Source organism: Hydractinia symbiolongicarpus, chromosome 5 (genome assembly GCF_029227915.1).
Source record: "Hydractinia symbiolongicarpus strain clone_291-10 chromosome 5, HSymV2.1, whole genome shotgun sequence".
Taxonomy (NCBI): domain Eukaryota; kingdom Metazoa; phylum Cnidaria; class Hydrozoa; order Anthoathecata; family Hydractiniidae; genus Hydractinia; species Hydractinia symbiolongicarpus.
Window position 1 is genome coordinate 33,747,085 of NC_079879.1, and position 16,899 is coordinate 33,763,983.

Here is a 16,899-nt window from a genome sequence, read left to right on the forward strand (position 1 = left end):
AACAGGGAGTACAATTTAGACCATAAAGACCAAATTCTATACGTTACTTAACAGCTGGGTGGTAAAAGTATCATCTTTGCATTACGTCTTTCTCTCGAAAATGGCGGCTGCAAAGCGAGTGTTGATTTACGGTGGAAAAGGTGCTCTGGGAGCAGTCTGTGTACAGTCATTTAAGGCTAAAAATTTTGTAAGTACTGTTTCCATTTGTTAAGTTCGTTGATCTAACGAAACGGATTCAGACTCCAAAACTTTAAGATCACTATTGTACTGGCAGGACAAACTGAAACATCTGCCTGGGACATTTTTTTTCTTTTCTTAGTGGGTTTGCAGCATTGATTTATCTCCAAACGAGTCTGCAGATGCAAATATTATTGTCACGGAGTTAAATAACTGGGAGAAGCAAGATGAGCAGGTTCAACAAAGACTTGCAGAAGTTTTACAAGATGAAAAATTAGATGGAATCTTCTGTATTGCAGGTGGATGGGCAGGTGGAAATGCTGCATCAAAAGGTATAAATTAAATTGTACAAATGAACTTGAAATAACTGCTGAAACTATATACATGTAGGCATTGTGAATTATTCAGTAAATTATATGGATTGTTAATAAAAATTTTCATTTAGCTAGTGAAGCGTCACATGTTTTTGTTGTCAAAAAGAATACTTCAGACAGAAAATCCTTAACAACAGATCGCTAGCTATTCATATTTAAATTGAGATAACTAATTTACTAATTTACCTGGTAGACATTTTTTTCTGCCTTACTAAATGTGCTTATAGGAAACTTTAAGCAACTGTAGCTAACTCTTCCAATTATATGTGGCGCCGTAGATTAGTGGTTATAGCTCTCGTACTCTGTGCGGGAGACCAGGGTTCGATTCCTCTTGACGGCGATTCAACATGGGCGAGTGAATGTTACCATAGCCCCGGGTTAACCCAAGCCATGTGAGGGAAATTGGGAAGATGGCACACTGTGTGGGCCGTTGGATGTTGCCGGGAGTTGTCTAGTAGAGCGCGGGCTCTAATTGGGTCTGCGTAGCTCAAAATGAGCATTAAATACTCTAGGACTCTCCATCTACGCCATGGCCCCTCCTGGAAATAATAGACAGGGTATATCCCTCGATATTTGTGAGGCTAGCCATGTAAAATATGCACATCTATCTATCTATCTATCTATCTATCTATCTATATAGTAACTAAATGTTCTGACCAGATTTTTAATATTTTTAGAATTTATAAAAAACTCAAATTTGATGTGGAAACAAAGTGTTTGGTCATCATGTATCTCTGCCAGTTTGGCATCTTCTTATCTGAAACAGTAATGATTTGATTACCAATTTACTGATTTAACATTAAACAAACATTTTCTCTATGGTTTAAGCTCACAAAAAACCTTTTAATAATTACAGGGGAGGAGTGCTTCAGTTAACCGGTGCCGTACCTGCGTTAGCGGGTACAGCAGGTAAATAAATTTGTTTGTTATGCTACCAAAGTGTTTTTTTAATAAAGCATAGTATAGTAAGAAACATAGTAAGAAGATGCATAATGTATGTTAATTTTATTTTGTAGGAATGATTGGTTATGGAATGGCAAAGGCTGCAGTACATCAACTTACGAAAAGTTTAGCTGCGGACAATGGGGGACTTCCTGAAAATGCAGTCATCGCTACCATATTACCGTAAGTAAATAATTATAAATAAAATTCAGAAAATCTTGTTAAAAGAATTAATACTTGTGATTTATTGATTGTTTTAACCAAGGTTTATATAAATGCTTTTTATAGGGTTACGTTGGATACCCCTATGAACAGAAAATTTATGCCTGATGCAGACCAGACAACGTGGACACCATTAGAGTATGTCGCAACGTAAGAAAATTTTAAATTTGATTTTTTCAGATTTTCCAGTGTAATTTACTTGTCCAATTTAATGCATTCCATCTATAGAATGTTTACAGAATGGAGTGAAAACATAAACAGACCTGCATCAGGAAGTTTGGTGAAGTTAATTACAAAAGATGGAAACACAGCATTGGAATGTGTGGAAAAATAATTTGTCACTTAATGAAGCCATGGAGACTTTGCTAACTGTATGGTGTGGATTTTTCGGTGGATTGTATTTATTATTATTTTTGTAACGAAATTAAAACTTTCTTAAAAAGATGCATTAAGCACATTACGATTTAATATTTTCAGAGAGTACACAGCATAGCGTTTACAAATACATAGGAAGGGGACTTACTTACTTATGTTACTTATGTTAACTTTTGAAGTTGTAGCTTCACGCCAGTCGTAGACGACCAACGTCAGTCACTTCTTCCTCTTCTTCTACTCCATCTCTAAAGAGAGGAGGATGAGGATTAGATCGAACTACATTGATAATACTGTTTTCTGAGGCTTCATTTGTCCCGGGGATTGGAGAAACTTGTTGAGGGCTGTTTTAAACTTTTAAACTGGACATGAAGTGATGCTTCTTAGAGACTTGGGCAGGGCGTTGAAGGTTCTTGGAGCTTGATAACGGAAGCTGTTGTGTAGTTTAGCGAAGCTTGTGGAATTGTTCAGCACCGATGGTAGTTCAAAGAGACGCCCTTTTCTTTGTGTTGCATGGGTTTGCATGGTTGGGTGAAGGTTTGGGACAATGCCTTCAACTATTTTCCAACTGTATACGGCTTGATAGCGTTCACGTCGTCGTTGTAACAAGTACAATTTGAGCTGTTTAAGTGCGTCGTTGTAAGTCATTCTGTGTATACAGTTGATCTTTTTTAGGCGGCTCCATTGCAGAGCTTCTAGTGCCTTGATTTGTCCTTTTCTAGCAGGAGACCGGAGTTAAAATGAGTACTCAAGTCTAGGGATGACAAGGGATTTCATCTGTCATTAGTATTCCAAGATCTTTGGTTTGTGTTTTTGGTTGGATTTGTGTTGATGCTGTTGTTTTGTACTTTGACTTCAGATCTAGGTCTTTTCCGTACTGCAGGAGTTCAAACTTTGTATTGTTGAACATCATGTTGTTTTGTTTACTCCATTCGTAGACTAGTTTTAGGTCTGTTGCATTTTTTCAATGTCACTTTTAGAGCTAACCTTCATTATAAGTCTTGTATCATCTGCAAAGCTTAAGAGTGATGCGTCCTTTACAGAAAGATCAATATCCCCCATAAGGATCAGGAAGATGAGCGATCCAAGCACACTTCCTTGTGGTACGCGAGTGGTGACCGTTTACTGAGACGTACTGGGTTCTGTTTTTTAGGAAGGACTTCAGCCATTTAAGTAGTTTGCCTTTGATACCTAAGTTTTCTATCTTTTTAAGGGCTATGTCCATATCGACCTTGTCAAATGCTTTTGCGAAATCCAGGTATACAACATCAGGTTTGAGTTGTTGCAGAGTATTTGTAGAATGTTGTCGAAATGATCAAGAAGCTGGCTCAGACATGACCGTCCACCACGAAAACCATGTTGGGAGCTGTTGAACAGGTTATTTTCTTCCATGAATGACACAATTTGATTTTGGACAACCTTTTCAAGGACCTTTATGATGTGAGAAGTTATGGCAATTGGGTGGTAGTTTTCAACTTTATTTTTGATTCCACTCTTGTGTTTTGGGGTTATTATAGCACTGGTTAGTGTGTCTGGAATGGTTCCTTCTTCAAATGATTTCGTTCAAATCAGCTTGAGTGGGGTGGCTATGACGTTTTTGCACTTTTTCAATAGGATTGATGGGAAGCCATCAGGAACAGAAGAGGAGTTTGCTGAGAGTTCATTGATTGTCTTAATGAAGTGTGTTTCATCGAATATCACGTTTTGTAGTGAGGGTTTGCTTGGACTTTGGTTTTGTTTGTTTGTGTACTGTTTTGGTGTGCTGAACATCTTGCAGTACTGCGTCAGTAGCATGTCGGCTATATTTTTTGAATCAGAGATGTAGTTCCCACTCTCGTCGATTAGAAGACCAATAGTGGATTTAACTTTTACGAACTTTTGCGTAGGAGAAGAAGAATTTGGGTTGCGCTTTATTGATTCTTCGGCTTTCTCTTCTTGCATAATGGTTGAATTTCTATATGAGAGTTGTAGTGACTTTTCAATCTGAATGAGTTCTGCCTGGAGCCTATCAGTACGTGATGGCGATGTAACGCGTACTAGTTCTCTGTTTATCCCTGGTTCGTCTTCTCATGAGTGCCATTCTCTCTCTTGGAATTTTGTTTCTGTTTGTTTGTTCTATCTTTCTTGATGGGGCATGTGTTTCTGATGCCTTGGTGCAGATGTTGTAAAATTCCTTCAGCATGTCCGGTACATCAAGATCTTGGAATTCCCGCTCCCAGTTGACTGCTTGGAGGTTTTCGTTATGCAAGTCCAGTTTACACTTTCACCCTGGTAATTTAGAAGATCGAAAGGGGATGAGAAGACTCTAGGAATTGTCTGTTGTGGGATATGTGAGGGTACATAAGATGTTGAGAACATCAGTTGACTATCAAGTAAAGCGTTACTGATTGCACAACCTATAAGCGTGTAGCTTGTCGTGGGAGGGAGGGCAAAAGTAAGATGAATGACATCACAGCGTTTGATTTGCATTTTGCATCTAAAGTTTTTATCCTTTTTGTGAAAATAAATTAATAAAAAACGTGCTGTAGAATCTTTCAACCTTGTGGGAGTGAAAGTGCAAAAACAAAATTAAAAAAAAATAATAATAACGCCCACGCATACATTAATAACACGAAAGATATATTTATGGAGTTTGAAATAAAGCAAAAATGATTATGATAACCCAAATCAAATCTACACATCTAAAAAAGTAGCAATGTAGCTTGACCACTTCAAGGTACTTAATGCACATCCAGAGAAAGTTTTATTTTTTTAGATTAATTTGGAATCAGAATACCAACAAGAAGTGTGAACATGGTTTTCAAAAAAGGAACCGACAATCCAGAATTTAATTTAATTTCCCAACCTTGTAGTCAGCACCTATAAGACAACAGTAAACGATGTGGGACTTTACCGTATTTAACATAGTTTTCAATGTTTTTATTTTATTAAATGTAGTCATTAAATCCCTTCATTTCTTTAGAAGAGCTTAGAATGGAAACACCGGTTGATTTAATGACCAAAAAAAAAAAAAAAATATGGGTCAACAAGTACCGTGGCCGATTGGTAAGAAAAAATCTTATATGCATAAAAATAATGTTATAATACGTAAAAAAAAAAATGTTATATGCGTAAAAAAAACTTATAAGCGTAAAAATAATGTCATAATAAAAATCTGATATGCGTGAAAAAAATATATGCGTAAATAAAATCTAATTTTAACTTCAACATCGCGAGAACTAACTTCTTGCCCATGTTGGGATTTTTTTTTAAATAAAAGAGATAAAATGCTGTCTTCAATTAATGTGTATTTTTATTTCTTTCAAAAAGTGACACTATTCACGCGTTCCCGCGCTTCTTTTTGTCAGCAACCGACAACCGCATTTAAGGTAATTTGCCTGTCCCTTACTACTCTTCGCTTTAGTACTCTTCATTTGTCTCCATTGAACGTTTGTAAACACACGTCTTCTTTGTTTCGGAATCAAGCCTATCCACAGACCATATTCCCGAGTTCTTATTGACTAATCAACTTTCGTCAAAGTTTCTGTAACCAGTAAAAAAAATTAAAAACAAGTAGCACGTGTATTAGCGTCTTTTTGCTTGAAAAGTTTTGTATTCTCGTCTTGGGTCTTTATTATTATTAAAAAATAGTACAGTCCTAAGGACGAGGTTGCAGTACGTCGCCGCTTCAGACGTAGCCCACTCACAATCTTGAGAAAAATCAAAGTGGTTGCCAAACATTATTTTTATGCATTCAAAATTATTTTTATTATTTTCATTATTTTGTTGATATAATGCACTTATCGACCACGGTAAACAAGTGAAACTTCAACGAACTGCCCGGATTAAAAACAGAGAAAACTAATAATCCAATCCCCAGAAAGTTTCGCACATTCGAACCGTTTTGACTTATTTTCTCCGCAAATTCGCCATTATCAGGCCTACCTTTAAAAAAATTTATAATAAACTAAATCCAATCCTGAGAATTGTCTTAAAACCATATTTTGAGATCGTCATTTTCGCCACTTTCGAGCCGATAAGACTGCAAATAACTACAAAAAAGTAGTAGTGTTTTTTCAACTTAATATAGCGAAAGCAAAAACATTTTGATAACAGATATTCTGCATCGTAGTAAAAAAACATTACGGATTTTTGACCCCTCAAAACAGACAGTATCTTTATGTCGAGACGTTTTTTTAGGTGTTGCGTAAAGGTTAACCCTTGAAAAAACGAGTGTCGTGCATGTTAAACAAACGGGAACCATCAAGGATGCGATTTCTCAGATATTTTCTATGTAAGAAATGCGTTATTAGAATAATGTATTTCATATAAGAATTCTTTCCCTACCAAGCTATGCGCATGTCAACAGATACAAGGCTTCAAAATTTTAGCATAAATAATACTTTCCTGAAATAAGTTATGTACTTCACACACTTACACAACTGCTGAACTTGGTAAATGGACAAAAAGATATGCCTGTAACTTGTAAGTTTGAGGTCGGAAGAGATCTCACGTAGCAAACACAAAATAAATTCGTCTAAAAAAAACTAATTAAAAAGTTAAATTACAAGATGCAGTAGCACCTCAATTTTTAAACTCACAAGTGATCGAGAAAAAGGGTTGAAAAATCGGGGTTTCGAGAAATTGAGGGTAGCCCAAAAAGCGAATAAAAAACAAGTCAGTATAATAAATATAATGTTCGGGTGACCGGGAAAGCTCTGAACAAAGGTGACGGCTTAGGCTTAAAAATACCCAGCATTTTTATGTTAAAAGGACATGTAGAATTTGTATTTGTAGATATACTCGCTAAAAAAACTTAGCAAACATACATAACATTTATTACAGTATTAAATACCCTTATCGTCATCATCCAAGAAAATGTTTTTCGAAAACTCGGAGAATTCGAATAGCAATCCTGGTTAAAACATCAGGCTCTGTTTATGCAAGGTTAAGGGACCGCAAGAAAAGTTCGAAAAATCAGGGAATTTACAAAATCCGGTGTTCGAAAATCCAGACTCAACTGATTTCAGATAATGCTAAATATTTATCCGGAGTTCCGTCAAAATATTACCTTTAGTTTTGGTCATGAAAAGTTTAGAGAACTTCGTGATGATAAAAATTTAAATAATTACAAAGTATGAATACACCAATGATTCACAAATGATAAGGGTTGTACGTGATCCAATGAGCTTTTTGATCGCTACCACGATCTTTTTGGCCTGACGTGAACAAACTCTTATAGACTTTGCTTTTTGTATGGTCTATCACTTCATCAGAAGATTTTTCGTTACTTTTTCTTTTGTTTGCTTTTTTCGAGTGGGTTTTCACTTCCCCATTCACAGAAGTCTTGCGTTTTATTTCCCCATTTGCAGAAGTAGATTTTAAACCTATCGCTGCTGGAGGGGCAGGCATCTTGAATCCGTTTGGAGCCGTAGAGAGAGAACCATTAGTGGCTTTAGTTTCTTCTTTCAAATTTTTACTTTTCTTCTCCTTTTTTTCTTTACGAAGTGCTTTCATTTTTTCTCGTCTGTTCTTCATGTTCGTTTCCATATGTTCCACATCTTCGCCATCTGGATTTAGCACAATGATATTATCCTTCGAAAACTTCTCCCCGCATTTATGACAAAGTTCAGTCTCCACTTCCTTCAATGCTCTTTCAGATAACACGCAACCACATGTCCAAATTGCACAAAACTTGTATTTACCGTTCATTTCCAAACCTGTTGAATATGATACAAAATTATGGTGCTTTTATGGCTACTTAATTGTCAAAAATTTCACGATTCAAGAAAGCTCCGGATTTTTGCATTTTTGCAGAATTAAATAACGCTGTTGACTAAATTCATTAAATTTAATGAATTTTGCGAGAATTTATTAACGCGGATGATAAAAAATAAAATTGAGCCGAACCTTTTTGTATAATTTCAGATTTAGAATTTCTTATTTACCATTGAATATTGACCTTAAGAGTTTATAGGAATCATAATCAGAAGTTTTGAGAAATTTAACTTTAGAAAGCGAGAACATCGCGGAATTTATTTTCGCGGTTTGTAAAAAAAAAACAAATGATAATTTGAAGAGTTTATATATAATGTGAAACAATTAAAAGAGAGTGTGGAAACTTGGATAAAACTTGCTTAAATCTCAGCTTAACAAAAATTTCATGCTACAAAAGTTAAAAAAAAAACTAAAAAAAAGTAAACGCAGATAATACAAAATTAACACATAAAGGAGATTAACTGACAATCTGCTCGTCTTAACTTTAAAACAACTTACCGACGACAGGACACACGTATTTTGATGTGTGGGTATCATAATACTGGTCAGCTAACTCCGACGAACGCTTTGCAAAACTGTTGTTTTCTGTCAAATTCAACTGCTTCACATCCTTTAAATTTCTGATATGTTGAGCACTGGTGCAGATTGTACGATCAAGAAGAAATTCAATAACAGATTCTTTGCTAAAAATAGATTTATTTACATTTCCATTTTTTCTTAAAAAAATAAGGTAATAAACCCATTTAAATAATTGTACCTCATCGGCGCTTTTTTACGCCAGCCCTTTTTACGCTGCTACTTGAGAAATTCAGTGTAACGCCACTTAAGCCTGTGTTTTTACGCCGCTCTAATTGGAAGGTTAATGAGTGAATTAAAGCTCCAAAGGATTTTTAGTTTTCTTAAACAACACCTTATATATTTGCACAAGATCTATTGTTTCTTGACACTGATCCTTCCCATTGTGCGACTTGACTTCTAACAAACGTTCTTTATATGCTTTACCTTTTTCTTCTTCTGGAGGATTCCATATACAGAAAGTAACATACAAATCTTGACAGTTCTCTTGGTATGTGTTCAACTGTGACGTCACCAATACTATCGATTCGACTAATTGTAATCTTGCAACGTATCAATATGACGTTACTTGCTAGTATAATTTTATGTTTTTCTAAGTTGCTTCTCTTATACATGATAGTCTCTACTAACATACGAATCTATTTCAACCTCCTAATATTTCGGTTAATAAGAGTGCCAAATGCTACGCCACAGAAAGGTATAAGATTGGTTTGCGGAGCAAGTTCTGCAGCACTTAAACCTATGCCTAGGTTAAAAAAAGACGATTTCCTACACGACGGTAAAGTAGATGTCCGGCTAAGTAAAGCCTCATCATGCAAGATGGATTATTAACTGTATCAGCATCTAAAGAGTTCTAAAACGCTCACTCAATGTTGTTTCCGAAAAGAATACATTTGTGAGGCCCTTACTGCAACAAAAATCATTTCAGCGTATCAAGGTGATTCGTAATGTAGGTTGGTCAATAACAGATTTGAGGGTTTAAAAATTAACACTGCTCTTTAAAAAAAAGCCATATTCTTAGTCCTTTTTCTTTGTGTCAGCTATTATGCCAACTAGTAAAAATTAACGCCACTTAAGGGCGGCGTAATTAAGATTGGTAATCAATTTTCAATATTACTAAAACAGTAAACAAAATAAATTTCATCTTTTTTTATAGATTTATAGAATAAAATTTATAGATTGAAACTAAATTTCTGTAGCCAAACATTTAATAAATTTTAAAAATCTAAAACTATTCTTTTGCAAATTTTAAAACTGAGTTAACTCATTAAACTTGCATCTTGAAAAAGCATCGTGCATTAACAAAAATGTAGTCCTTTTATTGTTAATGATAACTGGATCTAAAATCAAGGACTGAAAATGTGGATAGTTAGGGCAGGGAAATCTAACAGTTCTAACAGATATTAAAAAGTCCAGGCAATGCTTTTTTAAAAAGAATTTCCTCAAAAAAGTTAAATCTTTATTCAATTGGAAAAAGTGAATTTTTAACAAAATCTTAAATAACTGACTCAAAAAAAAGTTCTTTAACAAAAACAAATTTAAAAAATGCATAAAAATTACTTCCTATAATATGTAAGAACCAACACATCATTTAATAAAGCATGATAAAGTTCAGTACAAGTATTCATAAAAGATAAAAAGATATACCTGTATAATTTCCCCAATTCACAAGTCATTATAGGTGTTGTTAATGCTTGCTGACTTATTGTGCAATTTGACCACTTGGCACTTCTATCCATATCTTTGTCTTTTTGTTCCGGTCTTTTGGCAGTTTTAACCAACTCATGTCGTTTCGGAATTGTACCACCATCGCAACCCATGTTGTTAATTATAATTCTAAAATTACAATATAGTCAACTAAGTTCAACATTTGCTGGTAGTTGCAGATATATTTGCACAAACGAATGCCAAAGACTTGTGCAAACACACACCTCAAAAAGAATCAAAAAATATAACAATGAAAAATGTTGTTAATTTTATTGGCTGGAATCTTAATCTACACACTTTTTTTAAAGAAAAGGCTTTCTTATACAATATTAAAGTTGAGAATAGGTTTGATTAAGAATATCATAAGAATATATCCTGGTTCCACTTTTTGTTTTAGATTTATAAAATTTTATTGTTGATATTGCGATTTGTGTTAATTCTGTTGTTATCTTTCAGTAACCAATACAATAGTATTAGAGACTGGTGAAGCCTTCAAGTTACCTCATCAAGGTAAGAATCAATTAACAATGGTAGCAGAGTTAAAAGGTACAGATCAACTGGCCTGGTATTTATGATCATTGTGCGAGTGACATTTGAGTTGAAAGAAAGCAATTGAGGGCACACACCCGGATGTGTTCCTTAAGGTAAGAGAGATAACTTTCCCTTTTGTTGGCTATTTGTTGACACGTATGTGTGCAAACCAATTGGTGAAGTAGTATGTGAACAATGGCAACAACAACATTGAAGGCTCCACCAGCGTTTAAAGAGGATGATGACTATAGCAGTTGGAAGAACGATTTGGAGATCTGGCAGATGTTTACAGAACTACCAAAGAAAAAGCAAGGTCCAGCTGTATACCTGTCACTGACTGGTCGGGCACGGGATCAGGACGCGACCTGACACCTGCAGATGTTGGATCAGATGATGGTTTGGGCAAGATTATATCTAAGCTAGATTCAATATATGAAAGATGAAAGCACAAGAGCATTTACTTTATGACTATAACAGGAATAGTGGAGACAAATTTCCTGATTTTATTGTGCAGTTTGAGAAACTCTACAATAAGATATCCAAATATGATATGGCATTGCCTGAAGCTGTCAGGGCATAATTTCTTCTCACAGCTGCGAATATGTCTGAAGAAAATGAAAAACTGGCTCGTACAACTTGTGCAGAACTCAAGTATAAGAATATGAAGGACACAATCATGAAGATATTTGGAGAACTGAACACAGCAGAAGACGCTGCACATTTGGGAGCTCTTCCTGTGAAACAGGAATGCTTTTATGGAAAGCTTCATGCTGATACCAAGGACAGCTTGTCAAGGAATACACGTTCAAGAACGAATCCTGTTGATAAGGATGGGAAACTCATGAGGTGCCATGAATGTGAATCAACAAGACATTTTGCTAACAAATGTCCTCATAGAAATCAAGAGCAAAAAGGTTTCAGATCACGGAACAATAGACCTACAGAAAAGAAACAAGATGTAAATGAGATCCATATCACCCTTTTTGCAGCCTCTCCAGACCAACGGCAATATTGTCTTGTTGGAGAATCCTTTGGTAGAGGTGTCTTGGATTCTGGCTGTACAAAGACAGTGGCTGGGGAGAAATAGATGGATGAATATCTTGTGACTCTCTCTGAATCAGATAAAAATGCTGTAGTTTCAAATAGTACTGATTCTATATATAGATTTGGTGATGGAAAGAAGAAATCTAATAATACCAGTTATTCTAGGTGGCAACAAGTATAAATTGTCTACTTGTAAAGGATAGTAATTTGTATGACAAGGAATTTTTGTCATGCATCGAAAAATGTTGCAATGATTGTGAAATATGTCACAAATATAAAAGGCCATACAGTAGACCAGTTGTGGGAATACCTCTGGCTAACACTTTTAATCAAGTAATATGTATGGATTTAAAAGTTTATGAACATAATAAACAACACATCTTACATATCATTGATGCTGCAACTCCTTACTCTGCTGGATGTCTTATCAAATCGAAACATAAAGATGTCATCGTCAGTAGAGTGTTTAGATTTTGGATTGCATACTTCGGATCACCAAGTACAATCTTGACTGACAATGGTGGTGAATTTTCGAATGAGGTTTTACAAGAAATGAATGAAAAGCTCAATATTGAGACAAAAACAACAGCAGGCGAATCTCCTTTCAGCAATGGTATTGTGGAAAGACATAATAAAATTCTGGCAGAGACCATGTTCAAGACAATTGAAGATACAAAATGTGAACCAGACGTAGCACTAGCATGGGCCATCAGCGCAAAGAATTCTTTACAGAATCATGGTGGCTACAGCCCAAACCAATTGGTATTTGACCATAATGTGAACACACCCACTATGAAATAGTGAGAAAAAATCTATCTGCTCTGCATAAGGCAAGGAAGAATTTCATTAAAGCAGAATCCAGTGAGAGAATTAAAAGAGCGCTTAGACATAATGTTAGAACATATTCTGATGAGACGTATTTGAATGGGGAAAAAGTCTTCTACAAGCGCAAAAACACCAAGGGTTGGAAAGGTCCAGGTGTGGTTTTGGGACAAGATAGTCAAATGGTGCTTGTCAGACATGGTGGTAACTTTTACCGAGTGCATCCATGTCAGTTGATGAAACATAGCCAAAATTATAAAGTTAGTTAATTCAAGTCAGATCATGTCAAGAGGAAGGAAGGCCATTTGAATAAGTTGTATGATATGAACGATAGTGTCAATGATTGTGATAATGATGATGATGGTGATTGTGACGGTGATGATTACGATAATGATGATGATGATGATGACACAGCTGATAAGAATGTGATTGATGTTTATGATGATTCTGAAGATGTAGAGCAATATCATCAAGAACAAGCTAGAAATGTAGACGAAAATGACCAAGAAGATTCTGGCACAAGTGAAAATGAAGTTGAGGAAAACAGGGATACTTATAACAATAATAAAACTGAAGAAGACGAAGGTAGTGGTTGTACAAGTGACATTTTCAGAAGACCATCTACAGAATCCAAGAAAGTTGAATCGAAACCAAAAGCAAAATCATACATCAAATACAATCTAAATGGGAGATGGTATTGTGCAAAAGTTCTCTCAGCACAACCCAAAAGAAGTGGCACTTATAAAAATTGGGTTAATGTGCCTAATGATGGTGATAGAAAGCCAAAAAGCATCAATTGGAATGATGTGTCCAAATGGGTCAAGCTGGAAAATCCGGAATTCCCTGTCTATATGTGTGATGTCGATATGTTTTCACAGGAAGTAGTTGATGCGAAGGAGAGAGAATTGCAAAATTTAAAAGAAAATGATGTCTTCGAAGAAGTTCCAGACACTGGTTAAGCAACTGTATCAAGCAAATGGGTCATAACTGAGAAATTTAAAGGTGAAAAAAGGGTTGTGAAAGCTAGATTGGTGGCTAGAGGCTTTGAGGAAAATTCACATTCGTTGAGAACAGATTCTCCAACTTGTGGCAAACAAAGTCTTCGACTTGCCATGGCTATCATAGTTAGCAATGATTGGCAGATCAATTCACTTGATATCACTGCAGCTTTTCTTCAGGGAGATGCTATTGAAAGAGAACTGTTTCTACAACCACCAAAAGACACATTGTCATTGGGAACAGTGTGGAAACTAAAGAGATGTTTGTATGGGTTAAACGATGCATCTAGAGCATGGTACAAACGAGTGAGAAGTGAAATGTTGAAACTTGGTGGTGAAATGTGTACCTATGACCCTGCTGTGTTTTACTGGTATAGAGGCAAGCAAATCACTGGAATTCTTGTTTGCCATGTTGATGACTTTGTGTATGGTGGTAGTCCAGCTTTCCACAAAGATGTTATTGCTAAACTTTTCGAAACGTTCAAAATCAGTACGCAATCGAGCTCAACCTTCAAGTATCTAGGTTTAGATGTGGATCAATTTAAAAGCCAAATTAAGATTAATCAAGTGAGCTATATAGAGTTTTTGATAACTGTTAATATTGAAAATGATGTTAACAATGAACGAAAATTGACTAGAAAGGAAAAGACCATGCTAAGATCATTGAGTGGGCAAATTGCTTGGGTGGCCGGACAAACCCGCCCTGATGTGGCTTATGATAGTTGCCAAACGTCTAATTATGGCAAGGAACCTACAGTTCAAAATTTGAAAGATGCCAACAAGATTATTCGAAAAATTAAGAGCAAGCATGTTGCAATAACCATTGTCAAAATTGCAAATATGAAAAATTGTGAAATTATTTGCTACACAGATGCAACTCACGCCAGTTTAAAGTGTGGATCATCACAAGGTGCATTCATCATATTTGTGAAACACCTAAGCGAAGTTATACCAATCTGCTGGCAATCAAAGAAACTACAAAGGGTAACCAAAAGCCCAATTGCTTCGGAAACACTTGCTCTGAGTGAAGGAGCTGATGCTAGTTTTTATTTGGCCAATGTCATACAGCAAATCTGCAAGTTGACGAAGGTTCCAAAGATCACTTGTATTATCGACAACAAGTCATTATTTGAAACCTTGAAAACGACAAATGTCACAAAGGATTTGAGACTGCAAGTTGATATAGCCAGATTGAGGCAGATAATGGAACAAGATGAGATTACTGTCAAGTGGGTTGAAGGAAAACACCAATTAGCTGACTGCTTGACAAAACATGAAGCGTCTCCAAACAAGTTGCTTGAGGTTTTGGAGACATCCAAAATATCTCTACAATAATTAATTGTAGTGATTACCGTTGTGTTTTTTTTTGATGATTTTAATTTGTTTGTCATGTTGATTGTGACAAACAGTTGTAGCATGTAATTTGATATTCTATTTGTGTTGGCTTTAAAATTGTGTTACTGGTGGCAATGTTGATATTGCGATTTGTGTTAATTCTGTTGTTATCTTTCAGTAACCAATACAATAGAATTAGAGACTGGTGAAGCCTTCAAGTTACCTCATCAAGGTAAGAATCAATTAACAAAATTTGATTGGAAGCAACAGCATAAATGGTCTGTTCTGACCTACTATGGATGGCAGTCCAACTTTAGACACAATGGCTGGCCTGTAAAAAGATGGGTATTTGAAGTTGGGATGGCTATCTATTGACAAGGCAAACAACTGTAGGCAATTGTCTGAAGATCAACTCACACATGTTACCCCAAACCTGAAAGATTATCCTCTAAGTTAACTATTGGCGCATAATTCAGGGACTTTTAGAGACTGTAACAAAATTTTGCAAATGCTATTAATATACATAATCTATTTAATTGTACACACAGCTAAACTAATGGTCAACACAAATTATGTCACCAACAATTACCACATTTTGAGAGTTTAGATCTAACCAACAAATCTAAGCTCCTAATTCCTAGTCTGCTGTATACATTGGCAAGTTTAAATTAATAAAATAAACTAGATAACTATGGTGTCTGCTCACTGGAAAACAGCACAAAATATGCTTTTTTGGTGAGTTCAGCATCTTTGAAAAAAAAGTAAAAAATTTTGCCCAACAAAGCCCACATCCATTTTAAAAATTAAAAAAAAAATTTGGTTTTATATATGTCAACATTACTTTGCTTATCACAACAAGAATTGCATGGGTTAATGAATGCCTTTTCTAGTGACAGGATTTCTAGTGACAGGATTTCTAGTGACAGGATTTCTGGTGACAGGATTTCTAGTGACAAGATTTCTAGTGACAGGATTTCTAGTGACAGGATTTCTGGTGACAGGATTTTCATTAAAAGATTACTAACTGTAGTAAAATTTTCTTTATTTGTTTTATTTGATACAATTTGAAATATATAAGCATAGTAATAAATATATAGTTAATACTGTAAGGGTTTTCTTTTTTTCTGGTCTATTCAATGAAAATAAAAGTGCTGTTTTACATTTCGGATATAATTCCAGCCAGTTCGGGAATAATTTGGACGTTATTGGAGTTATTGGACGAAAAACTTTAATCAAAAAATTGCCTAATCTAGCACTCATATATATGGGCCTCTATGGCTAGTCTTGTATAAAATTTCTATAAAACTATTTGTAGGGATAACCTTTTAAATTTATCACCTTGTCTCGATAACTCTAGTGCCATAGTTATACGCATAACAATCCAGTTAAAAACAAGCAAGTCTGTAATTATATATATACTTTGAAAATTGCATTTGCTATCTTGTAAGCTGTGTTACAATATTATATATGAGTTAAAATCTAAAGATCTGGTCTTGCAGCAAGAGGTAACAAGTATTTAGAATTAGCTAGCTTTCTGCTTTTTATACCGATCCTCTACCGTGGACATTTATCCCAAGTTATGGGGTCATCAGCAAAAAAAATTGAGAGGCCTGGAATGAGCAAACAAGTGTAATTTTGGCAAAATAATTTATGGTAATTAATTTACCTTTATAATATTTATGCATTGATAAAGTTTGAATGCACATTCCTTAATACCGTATTTGCTCTAATCAGCGCCGCCATCCAATAAGCGCTGCACCTTAAGTTTAAAGTTCGTAATTAGTGCCACACTTGATTATTTAAATTCTACTCTCTCTTAACAAAATCTTCTTCATTTAGTTCAAGATAATACATTTCTTTTTCTTTTTTTCCAGTTCTTCATGAAGGACCTTTGAAAGTCTTTTATTCATCGTTGAGCATTTAAATTTAGTTGGAACTACAAGCCCAAGCTCTCTCTTCCTCTTTCCAGTTATATTTTGCTATCACTGAATTAGAATCATCTGGTTGGAGAAATGAAAGAGCTAATTATTAAATCTTTCAAA

The 16,899-nt window shown here is 35.2% G+C and overlaps 2 protein-coding genes across 2 annotated transcripts; one reads left to right on the forward strand and one right to left on the reverse strand.

The window, feature by feature from the left end:
- The first annotated feature begins 4 nt into the window (after nucleotides 1-4).
- On the forward strand, nucleotides 5-4,984 carry LOC130646191 (dihydropteridine reductase-like). Its single transcript, XM_057452345.1, has 8 exons — nucleotides 5-187; nucleotides 320-509; nucleotides 1,229-1,316; nucleotides 1,408-1,460; nucleotides 1,568-1,676; nucleotides 1,782-1,865; nucleotides 1,944-2,091; nucleotides 4,843-4,984. The coding sequence occupies exons 1-7, from the start codon at nucleotides 101-103 to the stop codon at nucleotides 2,047-2,049; spliced, it is 717 nt and encodes a 238-aa protein (XP_057308328.1). The 5' UTR covers nucleotides 5-100; the 3' UTR covers nucleotides 2,050-2,091; nucleotides 4,843-4,984.
- A 1,384-nt stretch (nucleotides 4,985-6,368) lies between these two features.
- On the reverse strand, nucleotides 6,369-10,281 carry LOC130646189 (replication termination factor 2-like). Its single transcript, XM_057452343.1, has 3 exons — nucleotides 10,068-10,281; nucleotides 8,343-8,527; nucleotides 6,369-7,786 (listed from the first exon to the last, which is right to left on the reverse strand). Exons 1-3 carry the CDS (start codon nucleotides 10,238-10,240, stop codon nucleotides 7,221-7,223), a joined length of 924 nt encoding a protein of 307 aa, XP_057308326.1. The 5' UTR covers nucleotides 10,241-10,281; the 3' UTR covers nucleotides 6,369-7,220.
- Between the last annotated feature and the right edge of the window lie 6,618 nt (nucleotides 10,282-16,899).

Bases quoted from the DNA above. Each gene is read 5' to 3' on its own strand.
- LOC130646191 (XM_057452345.1), top strand. From the start codon at position 101: ATGGCGGCTGCAAAGCGAGTGTTGATTTACGGTGGAAAAGGTGCTCTG. The intron at 188-319 runs GTAAGTACTGTT...TTCTTTTCTTAG, and splicing joins CATTTAAGGCTAAAAATTTT to TGGGTTTGCAGCATTGATTT. The intron at 1,677-1,781 runs GTAAGTAAATAA...TGCTTTTTATAG, and splicing joins GTCATCGCTACCATATTACC to GGTTACGTTGGATACCCCTA.
- LOC130646189 (XM_057452343.1), bottom strand. From the start codon at position 10,240: ATGGGTTGCGATGGTGGTACAATTCCGAAACGACATGAGTTGGTTAAA. The intron at 8,528-10,067 runs GTATATCTTTTT...ATCTATTTTTAG, and splicing joins GAATTGGGGAAATTATACAG to CAAAGAATCTGTTATTGAAT. The intron at 7,787-8,342 runs GTAAGTTGTTTT...CATATTCAACAG, and splicing joins ATACGTGTGTCCTGTCGTCG to GTTTGGAAATGAACGGTAAA.